General features: G+C 37.9%; 1 protein-coding gene across 10 annotated transcripts in view; it reads left to right on the top strand.

Annotated features, from left to right (window-relative positions):
• EcR (Ecdysone receptor) overlaps window positions 1–26,415 on the top strand; it is a 502,071-nt gene that overhangs the window by 435,995 nt on the left and 39,661 nt on the right. For 4 of the 10 annotated variants that reach the window (XM_070088599.1, XM_070088594.1, XM_053778515.2 and 1 more), the window contains 4 exons: window positions 352–492; window positions 2,203–2,339; window positions 6,161–6,241; window positions 23,305–23,430. In XM_070088599.1, the coding sequence (XP_069944700.1) occupies window positions 352–492; window positions 2,203–2,339; window positions 6,161–6,241; window positions 23,305–23,430 (485 nt within the window). The remainder of the gene's footprint in view (window positions 1–351; window positions 493–2,202; window positions 2,340–6,160; window positions 6,242–23,304; window positions 23,431–26,415) is intronic. The other 6 variants (XM_053778518.2, XM_053778516.2, XM_070088597.1 and 3 more) reach the window with 3 other exon arrangements.

Here is a 26,415-nt window from a genome sequence, read left to right as displayed (position 1 = left end):
TTTTCAACAGCCTCCCACCGGGCATAAGGGGAATTACCGATTGACCCCATAGCTGCTGTCAAGAGGGAACTGGACAGATACCTGTTGAAGGCAGCTAGGGGGTCTATCGGTAATTCCCCTTATACCCTAATCAGCCAGGCTGTGGCTCATACGTTGGAATACGTGCAGCCATCTGAACGGCCTAGTTGATCAGGCTCTGATACACTAGGAGCCCTGGTCAAGGACTAGGCTGCAGGGACGTTGACCCCAGAAACTCCCTCGAGGTAGACTCCAGGTAGGTACATAAAATTTTGTATTATACTCGTACAGGTTTTTATCATACATTCCTATAACAGCATCTCTTTTCCTCAGGTTTCTTCAGGAGATCTATCACTAAGAATGCAGTCTATCAGTGTAAATATGGCAACAACTGTGAAATGGACATGTACATGAGACGCAAATGTCAAGAATGTCGCTTAAAGAAATGTCTCAATGTTGGCATGCGACCAGAGTGTAAGTAGAATACCATGTATTTTTGGAATTTTGACTAAGCCTTTGGAGAATGATCTATTAGAAATAGGTAAAGCTTTAAAAAATTTTGTTACCAGTAATTTGTGCAGAATATAGTAATGGATAACTAAGCATGTACAGATGCTCCTAGACTTACAGTGGGGTTGTGTTCCAACAACTGAATGAAAGCGTATGTTGATATACAAAAGTTGGATGGGGAAAATTTGATAGGTCACTTATCTGTCCATATTATACTATACCAAAAATATTTCTAAACATCCAAATCAGGAGAGCATTTATGTATTTTGAATTCAGGGAAAAATTTGCCTCAGACCTAGTAGAAGTATTAATATTTTAAAACAACATCGCAATGACAATGTATGTGCTCGCATATTGGTGTAGTAAAGCTATTTTTGTGTGTGTAGTAAAGAGGTTATTGGTGTAATATAGTATCTATAACAGAATCATAGTCATCCAAGGAAATAAAATAAAGTTAAAACCTTTTACATATATGTAAAATTCAGGTAACTTGCAAAGTTTCAGAAAAGAAATTCTGTAATTTTTTTTTAATAATTAAGTCATAGGTGAGTCAAATTTTAGATATTGCTGAGAGGAAAATTCACAATGAAGAATGGTAGTTGAAATGAGTTACCAGTAATTTATTTTGTTTTCATTCTTAGACTCTTAGTTATCCATCAGTGTAAAATAGATGTGCCAATTCATTGAGGTCTAATTAGATATTATGTAAAATATTTATTATTGATGAAAATCACATACAGAAGATAAAGTAGCAGGTACTCTGTCTAAACTTAGGTATCTTGATCTTATATACTGGAACAAGTCTTTTTTATATTATCACACTGGCCGATTCCCACCAAGGCAGGGTGGCCCGAAAAAGTCTTATTGTATGCATTAAAAGCTTCTATTAGATGTTATAGATTTTTTTGTACAGTAATTGTAAGATAGCTTACTGATTTATTTTGTACTAAATGGTGGACATTTAATACTAAATTTTGTAATTTACAACATAATTCATTCAGAGTGATATAACTTTTTAGATAAATCTCCACTTAAATTGAAAAAATGCTCTAGCATACTAGCATCTCCCATCAACATTATATTTTGTCCCACTTTCTTGGGATGAGGAGACAATTGTCCAGAAAGTAAAGAAAAGTTTTGTAGGAAGATATTGCCATAAATAATCTATGAAAAGAAGGAAACCACTGTACATTAATATAGAAGAAAAGTAATAAAGATGGCACATAATTGATATAATACACTGGAGATGTAATATGAGCAATGTGCCTAAGCACTGTACTTTACTTGTAATACTAAAATTACAGATCTACAGTTCTACCTGAGTAGAATCTGTCTATACAATAGTGTGCCAGCCCATATATTTTTATAGTGTATAATCTCACTGCAAATAGCAGTAGCTTAGTAGTGTACACATGACCTAGACCAGCTTTTCTCAAATAGTGGACCATGTCCCCCATACTAGATGTGAATAAGACATTTCTTAATTGACTAATGAACAGTTTGGCAGATTGGCCAAGAAATACTAGTCTAGATTAAGATCCACTGGGATTTACTGTCTCAACCAGACTATGCGAGTTATATGCAGTAGTAAATACCTTACAGTATGACTTTTGATTTGCCTAAATCCTGTTCTCTGTTCATGTAATATTAATTTTGACTATTTTGTTTTTTCAGGTGTAGTACCAGAGTCTCAGTGCCAAGTCAAACGTGAACAAAAAAAGGCTAGGGATAAAGACAAAAAAGAATACCCTAGTATTGGCTCCCCTATAGCTGAGGAAAAGGCTATTCATTTTAGTCCAGTGAGTAATGATGTAAGCATATAAACAATACATTTTAAACTTAATATGTTTAAGGTTTTAAATATCGTCAATCTTTTCTCTGTAATGATTTTGTTCAAATCTGCATTAAATGTTGGTGCAGATTAATTTATGGGGTAATACACTGTACTGTGAATGGTTTTAGTGAGCAAAAACAAAATTACAGGTATACAGTAGTTACTGAAACTCATGAAAATGCTCTCTTAAAAATGTTGGCATCTATGTGGCATCCATATCCATATGGGACCTTGAAGAAATTTATTTGAGAATTGTTTATTTCGACTAGATTTACTGATACAGTGGAACCTCTACTTGCGAGTTTAATCCGTTCCACGACCTTGCTCGCAACTGGATTTGCTCGTTTGCAGATTCAATTTTCCTCATTTAAATTAATTGAAATGCAATTAATCTGTTCCAGTGGAATTCTGTACTTCAATAATTTCGCTAATATCAACTCTACTGCTTATTTATCTATCTCACTTCATCTAATGTGACATAATAAACAATAGAAATAACATAGAAACGTGATATATGCTCTAAAATTAATAAAATGTGTAATTCATGTAGTGATATGGGCGGTGTCAGCGGTGGACGAGAGTTTGTCTGGAAATCGGGCAAAATACTTCTTGAATAATTTCGCTAATATCATCTACACAGCTTATTTATCTATCACAGTTCATCTAATATGACATAACAAACAATATAAATAACATAGAAACCTGATATATACTCTAGAATGAATAAAATATGTCATTATATATGTGGCGGCAGCCGACGAGAGTTTGTCTGGAGACAGGACAAAATACTCCTTGAATATTTCGCTATCATCAACTCTACGGCTTATTTATCTATCACAGTTCATCTAATATGAAATAATAAACAATATAAATAACATAAAAACCTGATATATACTCTAGAATGAATAAAGTATGTCATTATGTAACAGGTGGAGGCGGCCACAACCGCTTCCTCTTTGTTGTGGTAAACACTGCCATCTAGTGATGGCCTTTTGAAGCCGTCTATTATTTTTATTATTATTTTTTTTATTATCACACTGGCCGATTCCCACCAAGGCAGGGTGGCCCGAAAAAGAAAAACTTTCACCATCATTCACTCCATCACTGTCTTGCCAGAAGGGTGCTTTACACTACAGTTTTTAAACTGCAACATTAACACCCCTCCTTCAGAGTGCAGGCACTGTACTTCCCATCTCCAGGACTCAAGTCCGGCCTGCCGGTTTCCCTGAATCCCTTCATAAATGTTACTTTGCTCACACTCCAACAGCACGTCAAGTATTAAAAACCATTTGTCTCCATTCACTCCTATCAAACACGCTCACGCATGCCTGCTGGAAGTCCAAGCCCCTCGCACACAAAACCTCCTTTACCCCCTCCCTCCAACCCTTCCTAGGCCGACCCCTACCCCGCCTTCCTTCCACTACAGACTGATACACTCTTGAAGTTATTCTGTTTCGCTCCATTCTCTCTACATGTCCGAACCACCTCAACAACCCTTCCTCAGCCCTCTGGACAACAGTTTTGGTAATCCCGCACCTCCTCCTAACTTCCAAACTACGAATTCTCTGCATTATATTCACACCACACATTGCCCTCAGACATGACATCTCCACTGCCTCCAGCCTTCTCCTCGCTGCAACATTCATCACCCATGCTTCACACCCATATAAGAGCGTTGGTAAAACTATACTCTCATACATTCCCCTCTTTGCCTCCAAGGACAAAGTTCTCTGTCTCCACAGACTCCTAAGTGCACCACTCACTCTTTTTCCCTCATCAATTCTATGATTCACCTCATCTTTCATAGACCCATCCGCTGACACGTCCACTCCCAAATATCTGAATACGTTCACCTCCTCCATACTCTCTCCCTCCAATCTGATATTCAATCTTTCATCACCTAATCTTTTTGTTATCCTCATAACCTTACTCTTTCCTGTATTCACCTTTAATTTTCTTCTTTTGCACACCCTACCAAATTCATCCACCAATCTCTGCAGCTTCTCTTCAGAATCTCCCAAGAGCACAGTGTCATCAGCAAAGAGCAGCTGTGACAACTCCCACCCTGTGTGTGATTCTTTATCTTTTAACTCCACGCCTCTTGCCAAGACCCTCGCATTTACTTCTCTTACAACCCCATCTATAAATATATTAAACAACCACGGTGACATCACACATCCTTGTCTAAGGCCTACTTTTACTGGGAAAAAATTTCCCTCTTTTCTACATACTCTAACTTGAGCCTCACTATCCTCGTAAAAACTCTTCACTGCTTTCAGTAACCTACCTCCTACACCATACACTTGCAACATCTGCCACATTGCCCCCCTATCCACCCTGTCATACGCCTTTTCCAAATCCATAAATGCCACAAAGACCTCTTTAGCCTTATCTAAATACTGTTCACTTATATGTTTCACTGTAAACACCTGGTCCACACACCCCCTACCTTTCCTAAAGCCTCCTTGTTCATCTGCTATCCTATTCTTCGTCTTACTCTTAATTCTTTCAATTATAACTCTACCATACACTTTACCAGGTACACTCAACAGACTTATCCCCCTATAATTTTTGCACTCTCTTTTATCCCCTTTGCCTTTATACAAAGGAACTATGCATGCTCTCTGCCAATCCCTAGGTACCTTACCCTCTTCCATACATTTATTAAATAATTGCACCAACCACTCCAAAACTATATCCCCACCTGCTTTTAACATTTCTATCTTTATCTCATCAATCCCGGCTGCCTTACCCCCTTTCATTTTACCTACTGCCTCACGAACTTCCCCCACACTCACAACTGGCTCTTCCTCACTCCTACAAGATGTTATTCCTCCTTGCCCTATACACGAAATCACAGCTTCCCTATCTTCATCAACATTTAACAATTCCTCAAAATATTCCCTCCATCTTCCCAATACCTCTAACTCTCCATTTAATAACTCTCCTCTCCTATTTTTAACTGACAAATCCATTTGTTCTCTAGGCTTCCTTAACTTGTTAATCTCACTCCAAAACTTTTTCTTATTTTCAACAAAATTTGTTGATAACAGCTCACCCACTCTCTCATTTGCTCTCTTTTTACAAATTACAAATTATATACATTGTAATAATAATAATAATAATAATATGTATAATAATAATAATACGTATAATAATATTTACTGTTATGCCTTATTGCAATAATTGTATAAATAATGTCAACCCATTCACTACTGCATATTGGAATGGACAGTGACGTTATTTGTTTACTCTTGAACATAGCCAAGCAATGGAACATTTCTCCTACGTTGAGCTCAATTTCAAGGTACTTTTCGTCGTGAAAGCAATCAAAATCATATCTATTTCTGTAATATATCTTCCATTCTATCAAATGAGACCAAAAAAACGAGAATAAAACCATAAAAACCATACAAAAATACTGCTAAGGGGTGGCTAATTGCTGAGAAGTGAACTCCATTATTTATGCTCCAATTTCTTTCAATTTTGGTGTAAGTTAAGAAACATCTTTCCATCATACATTGCCCAAGTTTCAATAAGATAGTCCAACAAACAAATGAGATATAATTCCCTAGATCAAGAGCAAGAGCCCCTCACCAGCGTCAAGGAACCTGCCCTGAGGTCTGCTCGCTTATGGAAGCAAAAAATCGACCCATCGACTGCTCGTATTTAGAAAAACCCGCACGTGGATGCGCTCGCAAGTAGAGGTTCCACTGTATTCAGAAATTCATTTAGTCTTGTAGTAATCCTTTTAATTACGCATCAAATAGCATTATTTACAAAATCACTTTATTTCAGTGTAAACCCAAAGGATCACCAACTGCATCTGCTATGCAGTTCAAAACTCTTGTGGGAAGCAGTAACATCACTCTAAGTCCTGTAAGTAAAATTCGGCCTTGACAACAAAATTATTTTCAATACTTTATGACTTAAGAAAAGCTAAATGCAGAAATTAACGTAAAAGTTTGATATGACTCCAAGGAAGTCTGGCCACTGGCAAAACTGGTTACATGTATGCCACAGGTATGATTTATAATGATACTTGTGCATATAGCCAGATAATAAGGGGTCTTTTACTATTCAGTCACATATGAACAAAATTGTGTATTACTTACAGGATGCCTATGTATATAGGATTCTCTCTTTTTATGGAAATTCGCTATTACCAATATGCGATGTCCCATTTCTATTAGTAATTCCATGCAGGTGATATGTATTTAGTGCATGTGACGTGTGCGGTTCATAAAGAATACTGTCAATTCTTATTATATGGAATTAAGTCTTGATGGCCTGATTAAGATTAACCCTTTCACTGTCAAGACCCCTACTCACAAACTTGCTGTTAGTGTCGAAGAATTCTCAGAATTTTTTTTTTTATATGAAATGATAGAGAATTTTTTCCTGATGGTAATGACACCAAAAGTATGAAAGTTGATGGAAAACTTACGGAATTACGCTGTCGTGAAGTTAGCGGTCTCAGCGATATATACACTGGCTATTTCGCCCACTTTGAGCCCTATTTTTGGCTAATTCCATTGTTCCAGTCGACCAGACTCGTAGCTATTTCGCTAGAACTCCATTTGTTCTATCGACTGAGTACAAGAAACCGCCCATTTACTGATTTCAACTACCCAATAAAGTGGTCAGAAATTGGCAATTTGGCCAATTTCACACAAATTTCAAAAGATGCCAGTTTCAAAATAGGGTCCAGAATAAACACTGCAGACATTCCTGTCACTAAAATAACATTTTCTCTGTTCATTAGTCACATCTCCAGGCCCCTCTTATATTACTCTTGCTTTTCATTTTGAATTTTTATTCACACAAAAAATAGAAGATTTACTGTTATGCAGACTGCTGCATTATTGAAATAATTGTATAAATAATGTCAGCACATTCGTGACTGCGTATTAGAGTGGCCAGTTGGACACATATTGGACAGTGACATCATTTGTTTACTCTTGAACATTGGCAAAAATCAAATATTTCCGCTACTTTGAGCTCAATTTCAAGGTACTTTTCATCATGAAACCAATCAGAATCATCTCTATTTCTGTAACATATCTTCCATTCTATCAAATAAGACCAAGAAAACGAGAATACAACCATAAATACACCTCAGAGTTGGCATTTTAAACCAAAAACATTGGAGTTTTTTTTTCTCATTATGCACTGTGTGCTGCAGGATTTTTTTTATACTGCACACACTGATCACAAAAACTCATTCTCTCACATGTAGGTCTACCAACCTTCTGCTAGATATGAAGCTGCTAGAATTTTGGCATATTAATCCTTAAACTGTCCGAACATAGATCTACGTTTCCTTGCATAGTGCTCCGAACGTAGATCTACTTTTTTTTACATGCTTTCTTATGGAGAAAATCGAGGTTGGAACACTACGTGCGCAAACGTAGATCTACATTTGGACAGTTTAAGGGTTAATACGTCACTGACACTGGCTTGTAAGCCGTGCCTTACATCACTGACAGTGAAAGGGTTAATATAGCTGCCATCTGCCTGGAATGTGTTTACTGAATGAACCAAGGGACACCTGTTATTGTTAACAAAACATATACAGTGGACCCTCAACTAATGGTGGCATTAAGTAACGGCAATTTCGTCTAATGGAGCTTTTTGCCGTAAAAAAAAGTCTAACAATGGCGAAAAACTCTACCAACAATGTTCGTCTGGAACATGTCCATGTGCTGGGAGCACGGCCTGAGCGGGCCCAGCCACTCCAAGACTCAGTGTGCCATTGTTTACAAGCTGTTGCGGTCGGTTTCCATGTGTGCCCCCCATACATTTTGGATTATTCCACTGTTTTAAGTGCTTGTAACCACTAAATAAGCCAACATGGGCCCCAAGAAAGCTTCTAGTGCCAAACCTGTGTTAAAAAGGGTGAGAATTACGATGGAAATGAAGAAGGAGATCATTGAAAAATACGAGAGTGGAGTCCGTATGGCTGAGTTGGAAAGGCAATACAAAAAATTACATTCAACCATCAGTACTATCTTGACGAACAGACAGGCAATCAAGGAAGCTGTTGTTGCGAAAGGTTCAAGTGTGTTTTCAAAATGGACTGCAAGTAATTGAAGAGGTAGAGAGGCTGTTACTGGTATGGATAAACGAAAAACAATTATCGGGTGATAGTGTCTCTCAGTCTATAATTTGTGAAGAGGAAAGGAAGTTGCATGATGATCTCATTAAGAAAATGCCTCAAAATAGTGCTGCTGCTGATGAATTTAAGGCCAGCAAAGGCTGGTTTGAGAGATTTAAGATTCGTAGTGGCATACACAGTGTGGTAAGGCATGGTGAGGCTGCCAGTTCAGACAAAACTGCGGCTGAAAAATATGTGAAGGACTTTAAGGAATACATAAAAACTAAAACTTAAAACCTGAACAAGTGTTTAATTGTGATTAAACAGGCCTGTTTTAGAAGAAAATGCCAAACAGGACCTACATTACTCAGGAGGAAAAGGCACTCCCAGGACATAAGCCTATGAAAGACAGGCTGACATTAATGTTGTGTAGTGATGCTAGTGGTGATTGCAAAGTGAAGCCTTTATTGGTGTATCACTCTGATACTCCCAGAGTGTTCAAGAAAAACAATATTGTCAAGGGTAATTTGTTTGTGCCGTGGAGATCAAACAGTAAGGCATGGGTCACTAGGGAATTTTACTTGGACTGGTCTTATGGTGTGTTTGACCGCACTGTGAAAAATTACCTCCAGGAAAAGAAATTGTCACTCAAGTGCCTCCTGGTAATGGACAGTGTTCCTGCTCATCCTCACGACTTGCAAGAGGAAATTGCAGGGGAGTTTGGTTTCGTTAAGGTAAAGTTTTTGCCTCCTAAAACAACTCCTCTCCTCCAGCCCATGGACGAGCAGGTCATTTCAAACTTCAAAAAACTACACAAAAGCAGTGTTTCAAAAGTGCTGTGAAGTGACCTCAGACACTCAGTTGACCCCAAGAGAGTTTTGTAAAGATCACTTCAATATCCTCAGTTGTGTAAACCTAATAGGTAAGGCTTGGGAGGGAGTGACTAAGAGGACCTTGAACTCGGCTTGGAGGAAACTGTGGCCAGAATGTGTAGAACAAAGGGATTTTGAAGGGTTTGGGGCTAACCCTCAGGAGGCTATGCTGGTAGTGGAAGCTATTGTGTCATTGGGGAAGTCCTTGGGGTTGGAGGTTTGTGACGAGGATGTGGAAGAGTTGGTGCAGAATAATGAGGAAGAATTAACCACTGCAGACCTGCAAGAGCTTCAGGTGCAACAGCAACAGATCACATCTTAGGAATGTTCTTCAGAGCAGGATGAAGAGAGACGGAGGAAGTTGACTTCGTCAAGGATTAGGGAAATGTGTTCAATGTTTACAAAGGTGCAAGCATTTATCGATGAATTTTATCCTGTCACAGAAGTTGCAAGCCGCATTGGCAACATGTTCAATGACACTCTTGTGTCCCATTTTAGGGAAATCCTAAGGGCACGTGAGAAACAAAGCTCTCTGGACAGATTTTGTACGACAGGGGTCCAGTGACTCTCAAGCTGGTCCTAGCGGCATTAAAAAACCAAGAAGGGAGGTAACCCCACCAAAGGACTTGGTACCTGAAGTCTTTATGGAAGGGAATTCTCCTTCCAAGCAATAGACAATCCTGAATCTCTCCTGCTGCTGGCACATCACTCATCAACAACTCCACAATAAAGGTAAGTGGCATTTAATTATTGTTTATTTTGCATGTCCCATTCATTTTGGTATAAGGAAATGTATATTTCACGTAAATTTTTTTTTTTTTTCAGACTTCGGGGTGTCAGGGACGGATTAATTCTATTTCCATTATTTCTTATGGGGAAAATTAATGCCGTTGGTTGAGGGTCCACTGTACAGTGAAACCTCAGTTTTCATTTTTAATTTGTTCCAGAGAGTATGACGAAAACACAAATTCGATGAAAACTAAAGCAATATTTCCCATAAGAAATAATGTAAATCCAATTAATCCATTCCAGACACCCAAAAATATTAACAAAAAATACATTTTATGGAGAATAACTATAGTTTTACATACAGAAAACAATGAGAAATACAGGAAGGCCCCACTTATACGGCTGGTTAGGTTCCAGGCTACCGCCGTAAAGCGGAAACCGCCGTAAAGTGGAACACCCTTTTTTTCCACTTACAAATGCATACAAACACTAGATAACAAGTTTACACTAACATATATTAAGTTAGCAATAGAACCAGGCATCAAAAAACAATAAAAAGGTACAATACACACATAGTGCACTCATTACTTACCTTAAAATATTTATAGTCTTAATCTAGGGTGAGACAAGTAGTATTTATTGTAAGAAATCAAGTGTGGTATGTATTGTAATAGCCAGGCTACCTCACCAGGCCACCCCACCCACACATACTATTCTATGATATTTAAGCATCCCAGAGCGATAAAATGTATATACAGTTCACTCATTACTTACCTTAAAATATTTGTAGTCTTAATGTAGGGTCAGGAGTAAGTAAATGAGATAAAACGAAAAAATGAGAGAGAGAAAGAATGAGTACATGAGAGGTAACAGGCGCAGAGTTATGTAAACAAACGAGGCTCCCACATCTTATATTTATGTTTATTTATTCTATTGTGGGGTGTATTTATCATCTTTTTATGTTATGTATCGTGTTTATTATATAATTTTGAAAAAAATATCATGGATGGATTAATGAAAATGTGTATATTACCGTAATATACGACATTTAATGAGACTCGGCGAGTATTGTTATTATCACCACTTGTGCAAGTCGTCTGCTCACATCTCACATTTGTTTATTTATTCTACTGTGGGGTGTATTTATCTTATTTATATGTTATGCATCGTGTTTATTATATAATTTTGAAAAAAATATCATGGATGGATTAATGAAAATGTGTATATTACCGTAATATACGACATTTAATGAGACTCGGTGAGTATTGTTATTATGGCGTCACTTGTGGAAGTCGTCTGCTCACATCTCACATTTATGTTTATTTATTCTACTGTGGGGTGTATTTATCTTATTTATATGTTATTCATCGTGTTTATTATATAATTTTGAAAAAAATATCATGGATGGATTAATGAAAATGTGTATATTAACGTAATATACGACATTTAAATGACTCGATGTATGTAAGTTTATTTAGGTACAGGTATACATAAGTATAATTATCAGAGTATATATAAAATATGAAATAACTTTTAAAAACATTTGAAATTTTGGAGTTTCCAGACAAAATGGAGAGACTGTAAATCATTAATTTTGGGGGGAATAGTGAGTTTTGGTCCCTTTCAGGGTCCAGAGGCCAAAAATTTCAAACTGCACACCAGGGTCCAAAAATTTTAAAAAAAAATTTTTGTTATTTTTTCTTATGAAATGGTAGAGAATCTTTTTCTGAAGGTAATAAAACAAAAAGTATGAAAAATGATGGGAAATTGACGAAATTATGCTCTCGCGAATTTTGATGTGTTGGCGATATTTACGAATAGGCAATTTTGCCGACTTTGACTCCCATTTTAGGCCAATTATATTATTCCAGTCGACCAAATTCTTAGCTATTTCACTAGTATTACTTCTATTCTATCGATTGAGCACAAGAAATCACCAAGTCAACTGTTTCAACTACAAAATAAAGTGATCGGAAATTGGTAATTTTACCAATTTAACACAAAGTTCAAAATATTCCAATTTCAAAATAGGGTCCAGAATAAACAATGTAGGTATTCCTGGCACTAAACTAACATTTCCTGTTCTTTAGTTACGTTTTGAGGCTTTACAAATGAATTCCATTTTGATTTTTTATTCACATAATGAATTTTTATTCAAACCCAAAAATAGAAGATTTACTGTTATGCAATATTGTAATAATTGTATAAATATCATCACCACATTTGTGAATGTATATTAGACCCACCAGTTGGCGTGTATTAGACGTGTGAGGTCGTTTGTTTACTCTTGAACATCGGCAAAAATTTAACATTTCTGCTACTTTGAGCTCATTTCAAGCCATTTTCAGTGCTAAAACCAATCAAAATCATCTCTATTTCTGTAATATGTCTTCCATTCTATCAAATGAGACCAAGAAATCGCAAATACAACTATAAAAAAACTTACAAAAAAACACTGCAAAGTCGCTGGTTTAATCGAAAATCACGGTCTCAGTTTTTTTCTCTCATTATACACTGTGTGCTGCAGGATTTGTTTTATGTGGTGCACACATACCACATAGTTGTATTCTCTCATATTTAGGCCCAAATTTACCACTCACAACTTATCAGAGTGAGCTGAGCTCATGGCGTAGATCTACAGTTTGGACCCTGAACGTAAAGCCGTAGATCTACCGCATGGACCCTGAAAGGGTTAAAGGATAAATGAACATTTAAATCAGTTTTACCATTATTGAAGACTCTTGTTGGCATATTGTTTAGGAGATCCGCATGCAACTGCCTTGCCTTTTCGCAAATTATCGCCTCCACAACACTACCTCCCACTAATTGTTTGTCGTTGATCCACACCAAGAACAACAACTCAACATCTTCGATTGTTTGCCATCACTACTACCCTCTACCACCATCACTACCACCCTTTACCACAATTACTACCACCCTCTACCACCATCACTACCATCCTCTGCCACCATCACTACCACCCTCTACCACAGTCACTACCACCCTCTACCTTTGTAGAGGGTGGTAGTGATATTTCTCCACAAAACTTTGCAACTCATTCTATGAGTTCTTTCTTGAGTTCTATCATGTTTCTCACCTTCTTTATTTATCTGAACTTTCTTTGGCCCCATGGTGGCTTATTTAGCAGTCGCACTCAATAAACAAGCACAAAAAACAATCAATTATTACGAAATGTTTCATATGAACATGCAGAGTAATGTTCACTCAACACGAAACACAGCCAGACTGACTCAGAATGCGTGCATGGGATGCTTTGTGTGGGCGTGGGCACATTCTGTACAGCAGACGAAAACCAAGGTGACAAACAAAAACTAGGACAATATTTTGACAAAAAAAGTTGTTGAAAACCAAATTCAACGAAAACCAGGGCAAACGAAAAGCAAGGTTCCACTATACCGTAATTTCAAATTTTCAGGGTTGCCATACCAACCTACCACTACTATTTGGTGGTGCTACTTGCTGCATAAATCATTCCAATATCTTTCTTCATTTATTGTTATAACCTGTTCACTTTTAGCCCTAGCCATGGTTCCAATGAATAAAAGAAATGTTCTCATTGTGTAAAGCCCATACACCATACATAATCCGTAAAAGAAAAAGTAGCTTTGAAGCCACTGTCAGTCACCATGAGCTCAGCTCACTCAGATAAGCTGTGACCGGTAAATTTGGGCCTACATGAGAGAATAGGTCTGTGTGGTAAGTGTGCACTATATAAAAAAAATTCTGCAGCTTACAGTGCATAATGAGAAAAAAATTGTGACTGTGTTTTATGGTGTAAACTCAACTTTGCAGTGTATTTTTCGTATGGTTGTATTCTCGTTTTTTTGTCTCATTCGATAAATGGAAGATATATTTCAAAAATAGATATAATTTTGATTGGTTTCACACTGGAAAGTGCCCTAAGATTAAGCTCAGATTAGTGGAAATGTTCGATTTTTGCCAGTGTTCAAAAGTAAACAAATGATGTCACCGTACAGTACGCGTCCAATTGGCCAGCCTAATACGCAGTCACGAATGGGATGACATTATTTGTGCAATTATTACAATAATGTAGTAGTCTGCATAACAGTAAATCTTCTATTTTTTGTGAATACAAATTCAAAATGGAAAGTAAGCGTAATATAAGAGGTTCCTGGAGACATGACTGAGCAACAGAGAAAATGTTATTTTAGTGCCAGGAATGTCTGCATTGCTTATTCTGGACCCTATTTTGAAATTGGCATCTGTTGAAATTTGTGTGAAATTGGCCAAATTACCAATTTCTGACCACTTTATTGGGTAGTTGAAATATGTGAGTGGGCGTTTCTTGTATTCATTCGACAGAATGGAGGGAATACTAGTGAAACAGCTATGAGTTTGGTAGATTGGAACAATGGAATGGGCCAAAAATGTGGAGTAAACTGGGTGAAATCGCCGCTTTGTAAATATTGCCGTTGGGTTAAGTGTATTCTAACCTAACCACTCTGTAATCCGGCAAAATCACTAATCCAGCACCCTACAGGTCCTGATGATGCTGGATTAGTGATGGCCAACCTGTACTTATTTGCAAATTATTAGAGGTCATTTATCATTAATTGTAATAACCATTACTAAATAAGCGTTAAGATAAAAAACTATCATTATATCTAATTTTAATTAAAAATGTGAGCTCAATAGCACAAGGCTGTTATAGTTCATAGTTTTGATCTCAGATAGCTTCCATATGGAATATGGTAACTTGCCACATTGAACTGTCATAGAGATAGTGATTAATATTCAAGATATTTTTCTTTCAGTTGGATAGTTAACAGATATTGCAATTGCCAAGTCAGCTCAGAAAAAAAGGCCCATATGGGTCTAGCATTTTTTTGTGAATACTGTACTGTACTGCCCTAAGTCTCCAAGTGTTCAGTACTGCTGGGAAACAATCTTCCCCAGATGTATCTTTATACTTAAGTGAAGAACTACTAGCCATTACTGTACCTACAACTTCTGAAAATAAGTTGTATATGTTGTGCAGCTGATGCATGTGAAGAAAAACCATCTAACAGTTTAATAATGAGTCAAAGTGGTGAACCATTAATTATGCCCTAAAAGGAAAAAGTTACTAATGTCTTTTTGTGTGTGCACGAATATGCATGAGTGTGTAACTGTGTATGTCTTTCTTTGTAGTTAGTTACTGGTTGTCATACTTTGTGTGAGTGTGTGTTAGTTATGGGTTATCAGAGGCACTTGTTGATAGACACTTGGCCAGGCTCTCTTTTTTTTTTTTTTTTTTTTTTTGTGTGTGTGTGTGTGCACATGTATATGCATGCATACATACGTATGTACTTGCCTATATCAAGGGATCAAGTCATGACTTCTGGCTCTGCCTCTTTGCTGGTCAGTACTAGGTCCACTCTCTCCCTGCTCCAAGAGCTTTGTCATACCTCTTCTTAAAGCTATGTATGACTCCTGCTTCCACTACATGTCTCTGTCTCTGTCACTGTCTGTGTGCATGTATGTGTATATGTGTACTTACATACTTGTGTACCCACCTCCCACCTAGTTGCGGTTGAAAGGGTCAAGTTATAGCTCCTGGCCCTGCCACTTTGCTGGTTGCTACTAGATCCACTCTCCCTTCCCCAGGAGCTTAATCGAACCTCTTAAAGTTGTGCATGGATCCTGCCTCCACTACATCACTCTCCAGATTGTTCCACTTTCTGACAACTCTATGACTGAAGAAATACTTCCTAACATCACTGTGACTCGCCTGAGTTTTCAACTTCGAGCTGTGACCCCTTGTTGCTGTGATCCATCTTTGAAACATTCTGTCCCTATCCACCTTGTCAATTCCTCTAAGTATTTTATGCACTTTATCATGTTCCTCCATCCCTCCTATCCTCTAGTGTTGTCAGGTTGATTTCCCTTAACCTCTCTTCATAGGGCATACCCCTTAGCTCCAGGACTAGTCTTGTTACGAATCTTTGCACTTTCTCTAATTTGTTGACGTGTTTAACCAGGTGTGGGTTCCATACTGGTTCTGCATACTCCAATATGGGCCTGACATACACAGCATACAGTGTCTTGAATGACTCCTTACTTAGATGGCTATTATTAGCTTTCCTAGCCACCCATATACTGCAGCAGTTATTTGGTTGATGTGTGCCTTAAATGTGCTCAATATGATGCTTACCCCAAGTGAGTTTTGCATCCTTTGAACTCCTAGGCTCTACTTTGTCTGTGGTTTTCTTTGTCCTTCCCCAAATTTAATGACTTTGCTGGGGTAAAACTCCAGGAGCCATCTGTTGGATCAGGCTTGCAGCCTGTCCAGATCTTCTTGTAGGCTTGCTTGATCCTCATTCACTTGTATTCTTCTCATTAGCTCATCTGCAATCATGGACACCTCTGAATCTATCCCTTCTGTCATGTCGTCAAATATACTAGAAACAGCACCAGACCTAGGACTGACCCTTGTGGAACCCCGCTTAACACTCTGACACCTCATCACGTACCAACACACATTGTTTCCTTCCTGTCAGGTATTCCCTGATCCATTGCAGTACTCTCCCTGTTATTCCTGCCTGCTCCTGTAGCTTTTCAACAAGTATCTTGTGTGGTACTGTATCAAAAGTCTTCTTACAGTCCAAGAAGATGCAGTCTACCCATCCCTCTCTTCTCTTACCTAATCGTAGAATTCCATAGGTTTCTGATGCAGGATTTTCCTTCCCTGAAGCCATGCTGGTTGTCATGTAAGAGCTCATTCCTTTTTTTAGGTGCTCCACCACTCTTCTCCTGATAATCTCCAAAACTTTACATACTATACAAGTCAGCAACACAGGTCTATAGTTTAGTGCTGCCTGTCTGTCTCCTTTCTTAAAAATTGAGAGTGTTTGCTGTCTTGATACACCTAAGGCAGTTGCCCTGTTTCAATAGATTTATTGAAGATTATTGTAAGTGGCACACACAGCGAATCTGCTCCCTCTCTCAGAACCCACAGAGAGGTTATCTGGGCCCACCACCTTCAGGGTATCTAGTTCACCTAGCAGTATCTTCACCTCCTTGGTTGTGTGGAGTGTGTCCAGGACTTGCTGGTGCACCCTACTCTCTCGGTTTGCTGGAAGCCTCTCTGTCTCCACTGTGAATACCTCCCTGAATCTTGAGTCGAGCTCCCTGCATACTTCCTGGTTGCTCCCTGTGAGCTCCCACTCCTTCCTTCCTCAGCTTGATCACTTGGTCCTTGACTGTTGTTTTCCTCCTGATGTTGTTGTATAACAACATTGGGTCAAATTTGGCTTTTGATGGTCTGTCATTCTCATATTGCCACTGGGCCTCTCTCCTTATCCATGCATATTCATTTCTGGTTCTTTAGCTCAATGCCCTATTTTCCCAAGTCTTTTGCCTATCATAATTTTTCCATGCACTAGCACACTTGGCTAGTGGTATACTGTTGCACACTAATGGCCCCCTTCAAGGCTGGTGACATTGCTGACCTGGAGAGTGTACAAAGAACTTTCATGGCACATATAAGCATGATAAGGCACCTTGAGGGATTGGCACTAAACCTGCACACGAAAATCACTCCCTATGAAAGCAAAAGACTCGGCAGGAGATGCAACATTCCCCCAATGAAAATCAGGGGCGCAATGAGTACATTGAGAGACAACACAATAAGTGTCTGAGGTTCAAGACTGTTCAACTGCCTCCCATCCTACATAAGGGGGATTACCAATAGACTCCTGGCTGTCTTTAAGAAGGCACTGGACAGGCACCTAAAGTCAGTACCTGACCAATCGGGCTGTAGTTTGTACATCAGCTTGCGTGCGGCCAGTAGTAACAACCTGGTTGATCAGACCCTGATCCACCTTGAGGCCTGGCCTCAGACCGAGCCGCTGGGCATGACCCCCGAAACTCTCTCCAGGTAAACTCCAGGTAAACCTGAAAGGAGTCCTGCCATAGTTCACTCCAATGGCACCAGCATTGTTGCTGGCTCCACTTGAACGTGGGCCTTAGCTGCCCAGTTTCCACTGGAGTTGCCCCTGTAGGGGATGTAACTGACCAGTTTGTAGATTTCTGCCTACTACTATTCACTTCTGCTTCCTCTAGTTCCTAGGGTTCTCTTTTTTGGGATATCCGAAAGACTTGAGGTAAGACCAAGTGTATCTAACCATTGTTTTGCTTCAGGATTGAGTCAGGGGCTTCTAATGGTCTTAGACTTTGGGAGTGTCCCAATATTCTTGTTGCTTTATATGGGAACACAAATGCACTCCTAGCCCTATGCTCATTCTCAAAATGTTGACAAGGCTTTTCCTGAGGCAAGACCTTGTGCATCTGCTTCATGATCTAGTCATGTATTGCTCAGGAATACTCAGATTTTGGTAGTGTCCCCAAATATTGTTGCTCTACCAGGGATGCATACACACAGCTAACATCAGCAAAGCTTTTTCTGTAGTTAGACTTAGTTCTTGTCTTTTTCCTTGCCAGATCTTGTTTGGGCTTTTAGTGTGGCTATTGTGTAGACCCTGTAAAAGTACCTTTGATCTTCATTGATCAGTTAAGAGTACATATATTGCCAGATTCTGCTAGGCTCTAATCTACCCTGAGGATGTTTGAATGCATAACAAGGACTAAAAATACTTTATCAATGTTAACTTTGGCCCCAGTCTGTTACTGAGGAATGGTACATCTGTCCATTATAAATATTTGGAAGTACCATGTCTATATGACTTGGTGTGGAATTTGTGGAAATTTAGATCAGATTGATTTTTACACCTTGTTATTGATGGCTTTTCATGCATATTTGGGATTATGCATGGTTACATGCCAGCTGTTGATTCTTCAGTTGCATATTTCAAACAAGGTATACAGCAGTGATAGTGGTATATAAGAAACTTGTGCAGTGATAGAAAACTTATTAAGGAATGTTTGACCTACCCGAGGCTTCATCAATCCAAAGTGGACTGATAAAATCCCTGGTGGATGAAATGTTTCCCTAATAAAGTTACCTAACATTACACGTCTTTTTTTTTTTTTTTAACCACAGGTGCATAGTATGAATTAAGTGTTCAGGGTCCTTCCTAGCAGTGACTACCTTGAGCCGTGTTCTATGGCCAAGTGTGGGACTTTTTTAAGGGCTCACAATAAGAGATTCCTGCAAATCACATCCAGGCAAATAATACAGGTCTCCCTCAACATTCATGTTTTCCACTTTCACAGGCTTCGAACATTCGCGAATTCCCAGCCGCCCAATCATATTTAAAATATGTCATTACATATCTTAGGAATTGTGGCGTTTGCAGAGTTTGTTTGGAGATAGGACAAAATAGTCCTTCAATATGACACTAATGTCAAGTCTGTGGCTTATTTAACTATCACAATTTATCTAATATGACATAATAAACAATATTAATAACATAGAAACATGACATATACTCTAGAATGAATAAAATGCGTCATTAAGTATGTCACAAGTGTTGCTGTGTTGTTGTTGTTGGGTGTATAAGGGCCACTGAGAGAATAAGCCTTACATAGTGGTGGTGGAGGCGACATCAGAGGCGGTAGAGACTAGAGATGGCGGTGTTGTCAGTCGCCCTATATAACTCCAACAACATTGGAGGAGTTAGGTTCATGCTGTTCTTTTTCTATCGATCAAATGCTTAACTTACTTGCTACACTGTTAATGCTACACTTTATTGCTGGCTGGCACTATAGCCTTTATCAACTTGTGCTGCTTTAGTATCATACATATCGTAGAATCACTGAATAAGGCACATTCTCCCCTCTCTCTTCCTCCTCCACTTTGGTACTCTGCTACGAGTTCTTTCTTGAATTCTATAGTTTTTATCACCTTCTTTACCAAAGGGTTGGCAATAGTACAATATTTCATGATGTTTTCATGTGTTTTATGATTGTTCATGGTTTAATGGGTTAAGGAAGCAGTATTGTATTATATTTCCCTACAATATATTGGGGCACCAAACATTCGCAATTTTTCAACATTCACGAGGTTCTTGATCCCCTAACCCTTGCGAATGTTGAGGGAGACCTGTAATAATATCTATTTCTACAAGTACATGTACAGGGTATATAGGTCTAGCTGACATCTTAGAAAGCCGCTTGTTATGCAGAGCATTTCAGGGAAATTAGGTCAGTTTTGTCCCAGGGTGCGACCTACACCAGTCGACTAACGCCCAGGTACCCATTTTACCGGTGTAAGGAAACATGCCCAATGTTTCTACCCTCACCAGGAATCGAACCAAGACACTCTGTGTGAAGCGAGAGCTTAGCCACCAGGCCACGGTGTATAGCATATTGATTTTTGCATCCAAGGTGATGAGTTGTATGGCAAATTTATTTGAAATTCCCTGATCTTTGGTCAAGTCCCTGTCTTTGTCTTGGCTTCTGAATCCCACTTCCCTTCTATTTTCCTCCTTGCAAGTGATTCTGAGAAAAGAATGTGTAGGGTAAAATGTAAGAAATTGGAATAAGAATGTTTAAACACACGAGGTATGTTAGATGAAGCAGCAAGAGCCATGCTGTGTCATGCTTGCAGCTGTAACTACAATCTTGATTTTGGTAATTAGAGATTGGTGTTTAAATCTGATAATTACTTTATATAGATATTGAGGAATCAAATCTGACTGCATTATATTTAGACTATTTTGAAAGAAGATTTAATGTTAACAGATGTCCAAGGCAGTGGTTACCACTACAAAATGCCTGGCAATGAAATTGTTTGTGGCAGTCGAATCATGTCTTGTAGTAGTTTTAACTCTTACATTTCCTTTCTCATGCCAGAAGTCATGTAACCTGGTGAAATAATAATGATTCTTTGTTTTTGTTACACTTAGTTTTTTTTTTTTATCATACATAAATTTCTTGAAGGTACTGTATTATTATTAACATTATTAGTATAATACAGCCTGTCCTCACTTAGCGATGTACTCGTTTACCAACAACTTGGACTTACGGCAGGCTCTCTGACCAGTATACATACTTAAATAATGTATATTAGAGCTGCTTTCCTCTATTCTGTTTATTACAATATACAGTACACTACTGTATAAACGGTTAAAAATATACTAAAAATGTCATAGATGGTGCAATGGTGACATAAAGCAATATCAAAGATGGTTGACATAAACCCACTACCATTATAGTATGTTCCTCGTTTAGTGACAAATTCGTTTATCGACGAGGTATTAGGAACGGAACTCCGTCATTAAGTGAGGAGAGGCTGTATTGTTGTAATAATTAATACGCTGTGAACTTTTCTTACTGGTATATATTGTAATCTCTAAATTAACCTCATGAGGAATTCTGTCAAAATCTATTTTAAAATCTGTGCTATAATGCTATAAGCCCCTTGTGAGTTTAGTGCTTAGTTATGATTGTAATAATTGTAATTATCTAAAATCTAAGTGAATGCAGTTTGCCAACCCATTACATTCTTGTAAATAGTCTCTCTAACTCATTTACAATAACTCAGTAAATCAAACTACAGTGGACCCCCGCATACCGTTGGCATCACATACCATTTATTCCACATACCGCTCACTTTAATCGCAAAAATTTTGCCTCGCATACCGCTCAAAAACCCGCTCACCGCTGTTCGTCCGAGACGCGTCCAATGTGCGCCTTAGCCAGCCTCACATGTTCCGCCGGTGGCATTGTTTACCAGCCAGCCTCCGCGGTAGCATCCAAGCATACAATCGTAACATTTCGTATTATTACAGTGTTTTTGGTGATTTTATCTGGAAAATAAGTGACCATGGGCCCCAAGAAAGCCTCTAGTGCCAACCCTACAGCAATAAGGGTGAGAATTACTATAGAGATGAAGAAAAAGATCATTGATAAGTATGAAAGTGGAGTGCGTGTCTCTGAGCTGGCCAGGTTGTATAATGAACCCCAATCAACCATCGCTACTATTGGTGGTACAGCTGCTGCTGCTGCTGCACTGTCAGCTGCTGCTGCTGCTGCTGCTGTAGCATCGTCTGCTGCTGCTGTAGCACTGTCAGCTGCTGCTGTAGCATCGTCTGCTGCTGCTGTAGCATCGTCTGCTGCTGCTGTAGCACTGTCAGCTGCTGCTGCTGCTGCTGTAGCATCGTCTGCTGCTGCTGTAGCATCGTCTGCTGCTGCTGTAGCACTGTCAGCTGCTGCTGCTGCTGTAGCATCGTCTGCTGCTGCTGTAGCACTGTTGTTGGTGTGGCTTATTGAGAATATACCAAGAAACAATTAACCCCAGAGGATTTTCCACCCAGGATAACCCAAAAAAGTCAGTGTCATCGAAGACTGTCTAACTTATTTCCATTGGGGTCCTTAATCTTGTCTCCCAGGATGCAACCCACACCAGTCGACTAACACCCAGGTGAACAGGGAAAAATGCCTGGAACTAGTGCTCATATTGGTGAATTTAAAGCCAGCAAAGGTTGGTTTGAGAGATTTAAGAATCGTAGTGACATACACAGTGTGATAAGGCCTGTTCTGGAAGAAAATGCCAAACAGGACCTACAGTACTCAGGAGGAAAAGGCACTCCCAGGACACAGTGTCTCATCAGTCATTGCTGCATCTTCAATAAAGGTAAGTGTCATTTATTCTTCATTTAGTAGACTAGTACATGCACAATATATACTGTGCATGTACTACTCTACTATTGTGCATGTATCCTTCTCTTTGTGTGTAGGAAAATGTATATTTCATGTGGTAAAATTTTTTTTTCATACTTTTGGGTGTCTTGCACGGATTAATTTGATTTCCATTATTTCTTATGGGGAAAATTCATTCGCATACCGATTATTTCGCATACCAATGAGCCCTCTTGCACGGATTAAAATCGGTATGCGGGGGTCCACTGTACTTATCATTTAGAAAACTTCTTATCCTCCAAATGTATTATCGGCTCTTAATTAATGACATTCTCCAGCATTTTAACGTATTAAAGAGAAACCCTCCTCCTTTTAAATATTAGTTTCCTATCATTTTGGGCAATAAGTCTTATGGCAGTGTTTCACAGCATGGGTGGCACCAGAATTTTTATACTCAGGGTACTTACAAGTGGCAATGTGATTGGAAGGGGGGGGCTAGGAGACTTCTTCTGAAACATTTTTATTACGTATTATGTATTTTTACGTATTTTTATTTGTGGGAGCTTTGGGAAGCTGATGAAATTTTGGGGGTCTGAGGCCCCCAAGCACATAAACCTTTACTTATGTGCTTGACATAACTATAGTTTTTAATATCATGGGAACTTATTACTCCTTTACAGGTATCCTTAATGCCAAGGACTAATGTTAAACCTTTGACTAGAGAGCAAGAAGAACTGATTCACACACTAGTCTACTATCAAGAGGAGTTTGAGCAGCCTTCAGAGGAAGACCTAAAGAAAATCAAAGTAAGTTTGTAAATGCCCTCTTTATTTAATTAAAAAATCTGTGGCATTTAAATATATTGCTGTATTTTTAAAAACTTACGTTTTCAGTTTATATATGGTAGTTGGCAGTCACTGATGTGCACAGGAAAAGAAATTTCATAAAATATCTTCATCAGTTAAGAAAATTATTCTGGCAGTTGTGCAGCCAATCTTAATACAAAATTCATTGAAGTACTTAAATATTTGGCACAAAATTGTATGAAATTGAAGAACATAGAAAACACACACACACACAAAAAAAATTTAATTTATTTCTTAAAAAATAATGAGAGTTTTTGAAAACCACCTTACATAGTATATATTATTGCTTTTTGATCTAGAAATATGTTGCATATCTAAATCCTCTAATAAAAAATTAGTTACTATATTAACTTAACAAGGCCTGGAGGAAGCTAGTATTTAATTCATTTCCATCTATTCCTCTAGAAAATAAACATGCCATTCCATCCAGAAAAAATGAAGAAGGCTAATACACCACCACTATTATAAATTTAATATGTAATCTCATTACTATACCTTAAATTCTTGATTTTTCTTGCTTATTGATGATTATGTAGCCTAATTGAACAGTAGACAGCTGTGGGTCACCTGTTTTATTAGCTAACATCATTCATACCTTTCACTGTATACTATACAATGAAGAATTTTATCCTACTCATAATTCCTTGTTCTCTTGCTTGTTGATGAAGAAGTGTGTGAATTTGGTTATGTGACCACCCAAAAAAAAAGATGGATGTGCGGCATCTGTTATCAGCTGACAGCTATGGATCAGTTGTCTGTTGAGGTTAAGAGAACCACTACAGCATACACTGTGTGGAAAAAAGACACTTATGTACAGTTCAGGATATTTATTAAAGGAAATGTTTTGCCACAATTGGCTTCTTCAGTCCTAATACAGAGATAACTAAGACCAAGTATATATAGTGGCAGGAGTCAGGTGGTAGTAGTAGTAGAAACACAGCTGTGGTAAGGTGGGTTGGGTTTGACAAGGACCTGTTAACAGTGTTACAATGGTCTCCAGACTGGGCAATATCTTGTTGGTCAACAATTTGGATAGTGTTATGTCTAGATTTTTGATGGATTGTTTTACTGATGGCAATTGAGGCAGTCTCTATACTCTTCTCGTTGTAGGTCTTCCTCTTTAATGATTAACCAAGCCTCACTGAATGCAATTCAAGGATGAGAGGGGTAGTGAGTGAATGGGCAAGAGGGCAAGCGAAAGAGAATGTATGTATGTGTGTGTGTGTCAGTCAAATGAGGAACATAAATTCCAAAGCTGTGGTAAACATTTTCATTAAAAATTCAAACAGCTTCATGTACTATTCACACATTTTGAAGTTTCAATCTCTTTCATTAAGTGGTACATATGTATGACAAATACATTGCATAGTAAAGCTTTGGTACATTGTTCATTATATTGTTTTTTCATTGTCCAAGGATTGTGGGCATATTCTTGTATGCCTATTAGCCTGGAAAAAATGCCCCTCTATTTACATGCAGCTTAGATTAAAAAGTGTACATTTTAAAATTTTGTATGTAGTATACCATACTGTAACTCAAATACTGTATTCATACAGTATTGTACAGATTTATTTGATTTTTAGAGCATTTACTTTTAAAATACATTTTATGATTGAATATTGTTCTGTTTATTTGATGGTCACAGATGTGGTGCTCACATAGTTCTAAGAAATGTAACCCCCACTAAAATCATTGCTGTAATGTGTACAAGTTTATTTTTTATAGTTAGGGGTATAGTATACAGATGAAAATTTTGCATTCAAAATAATCACTTAACCTTTAGTTGACTTATCTAAATCATTTATATTCATGCTTGTTTATTAAAGTCAGCAGTTCTTCAACACTTACTCAACTTGTGTATTTTATCTTTTAATAAATGACTATGTATCCTGTAGTAGTGGTTTTTCAGTATATTGTACACTTTGTTCAGAGTAAAATCTTGACCTCTGCCCAGGAAAGTAGCAACACTACATCAGTAGATTAAAGATTATTGGGCAGAAACTTTAGGAACTAGATGCAAAGGCAAATTGCCAACACAGTGATGAAAAGATGCAGGTTAAGAACAAGCTTTTATTGTGTCAACATCTTTCTTTATATATTCAGTGATTTGATAAAGCAAAACATTGTGTCAATAAAAGTTTGCTCTATATGTCTTTTCTTCATTGCTAAGATATTTAGAGTATGCTTCACAGTTATTACCAGGAATTCAGTTCATTCTTTGGTGTGTGATACAAGTATAATTCATCCCCTGGTTTAGGTTTTAACCCGTAAACGGTCCAAACGTATATATACGTTTTTTCAACATTTGAAAGTGTATGTAAAAAAAGTAGATCTTCTTTTTGTTTTTTTACATTTGAAAATGCGTAAAAAAAACTTTGATCTACTTTTTTTTTTTGTTATATTTGAAAATATGTAAAAAAAACATAATCTACTTTTGTAGCACTACATATGTGAATGTAGATCTGCTTGGACTGTTTACAGGTTAAGACTGGTAGTGTACCACAGAAAAGGACATTAGCAATTTGTCAGATAGAAATTTTGTCATAAAAATATTTTAAACATTTATTGAGCAAAATTTAAGCTTCTTTGTGCTGTACTGTATATGGTATTAAGAAATATAACAGTTGGTCCTTATCTTAAACATAATATACAGGATGACTTCATGTTCGGAGGTCTCGTTACCAAAAACACCCAACTATAGAAAAAATAACAAACATCTCACTTTCTAACTCTGTGTCTGGCTCATCGATAACCCCCACACACCTCCCCCTTAGTTATAAAGCAATGCTGTAATTCTTCAGTAATAGCTGAATAGAAGTGTTTTTCCTCTATTTTTTATAATATATTTATTTACTACATGTACATGGTATACAGGCCTAGCTGACATCACTGACATACAGCGGACCCCCCAGATTACGTTGTCAT

This window comes from Cherax quadricarinatus, chromosome 25, assembly GCF_038502225.1.
Source record: "Cherax quadricarinatus isolate ZL_2023a chromosome 25, ASM3850222v1, whole genome shotgun sequence".
NCBI classification, from domain to species: domain Eukaryota; kingdom Metazoa; phylum Arthropoda; class Malacostraca; order Decapoda; family Parastacidae; genus Cherax; species Cherax quadricarinatus.
Note: the sequence above shows the minus strand (reverse complement) of the source record. Positions and strands in the feature narration are given on the sequence as shown.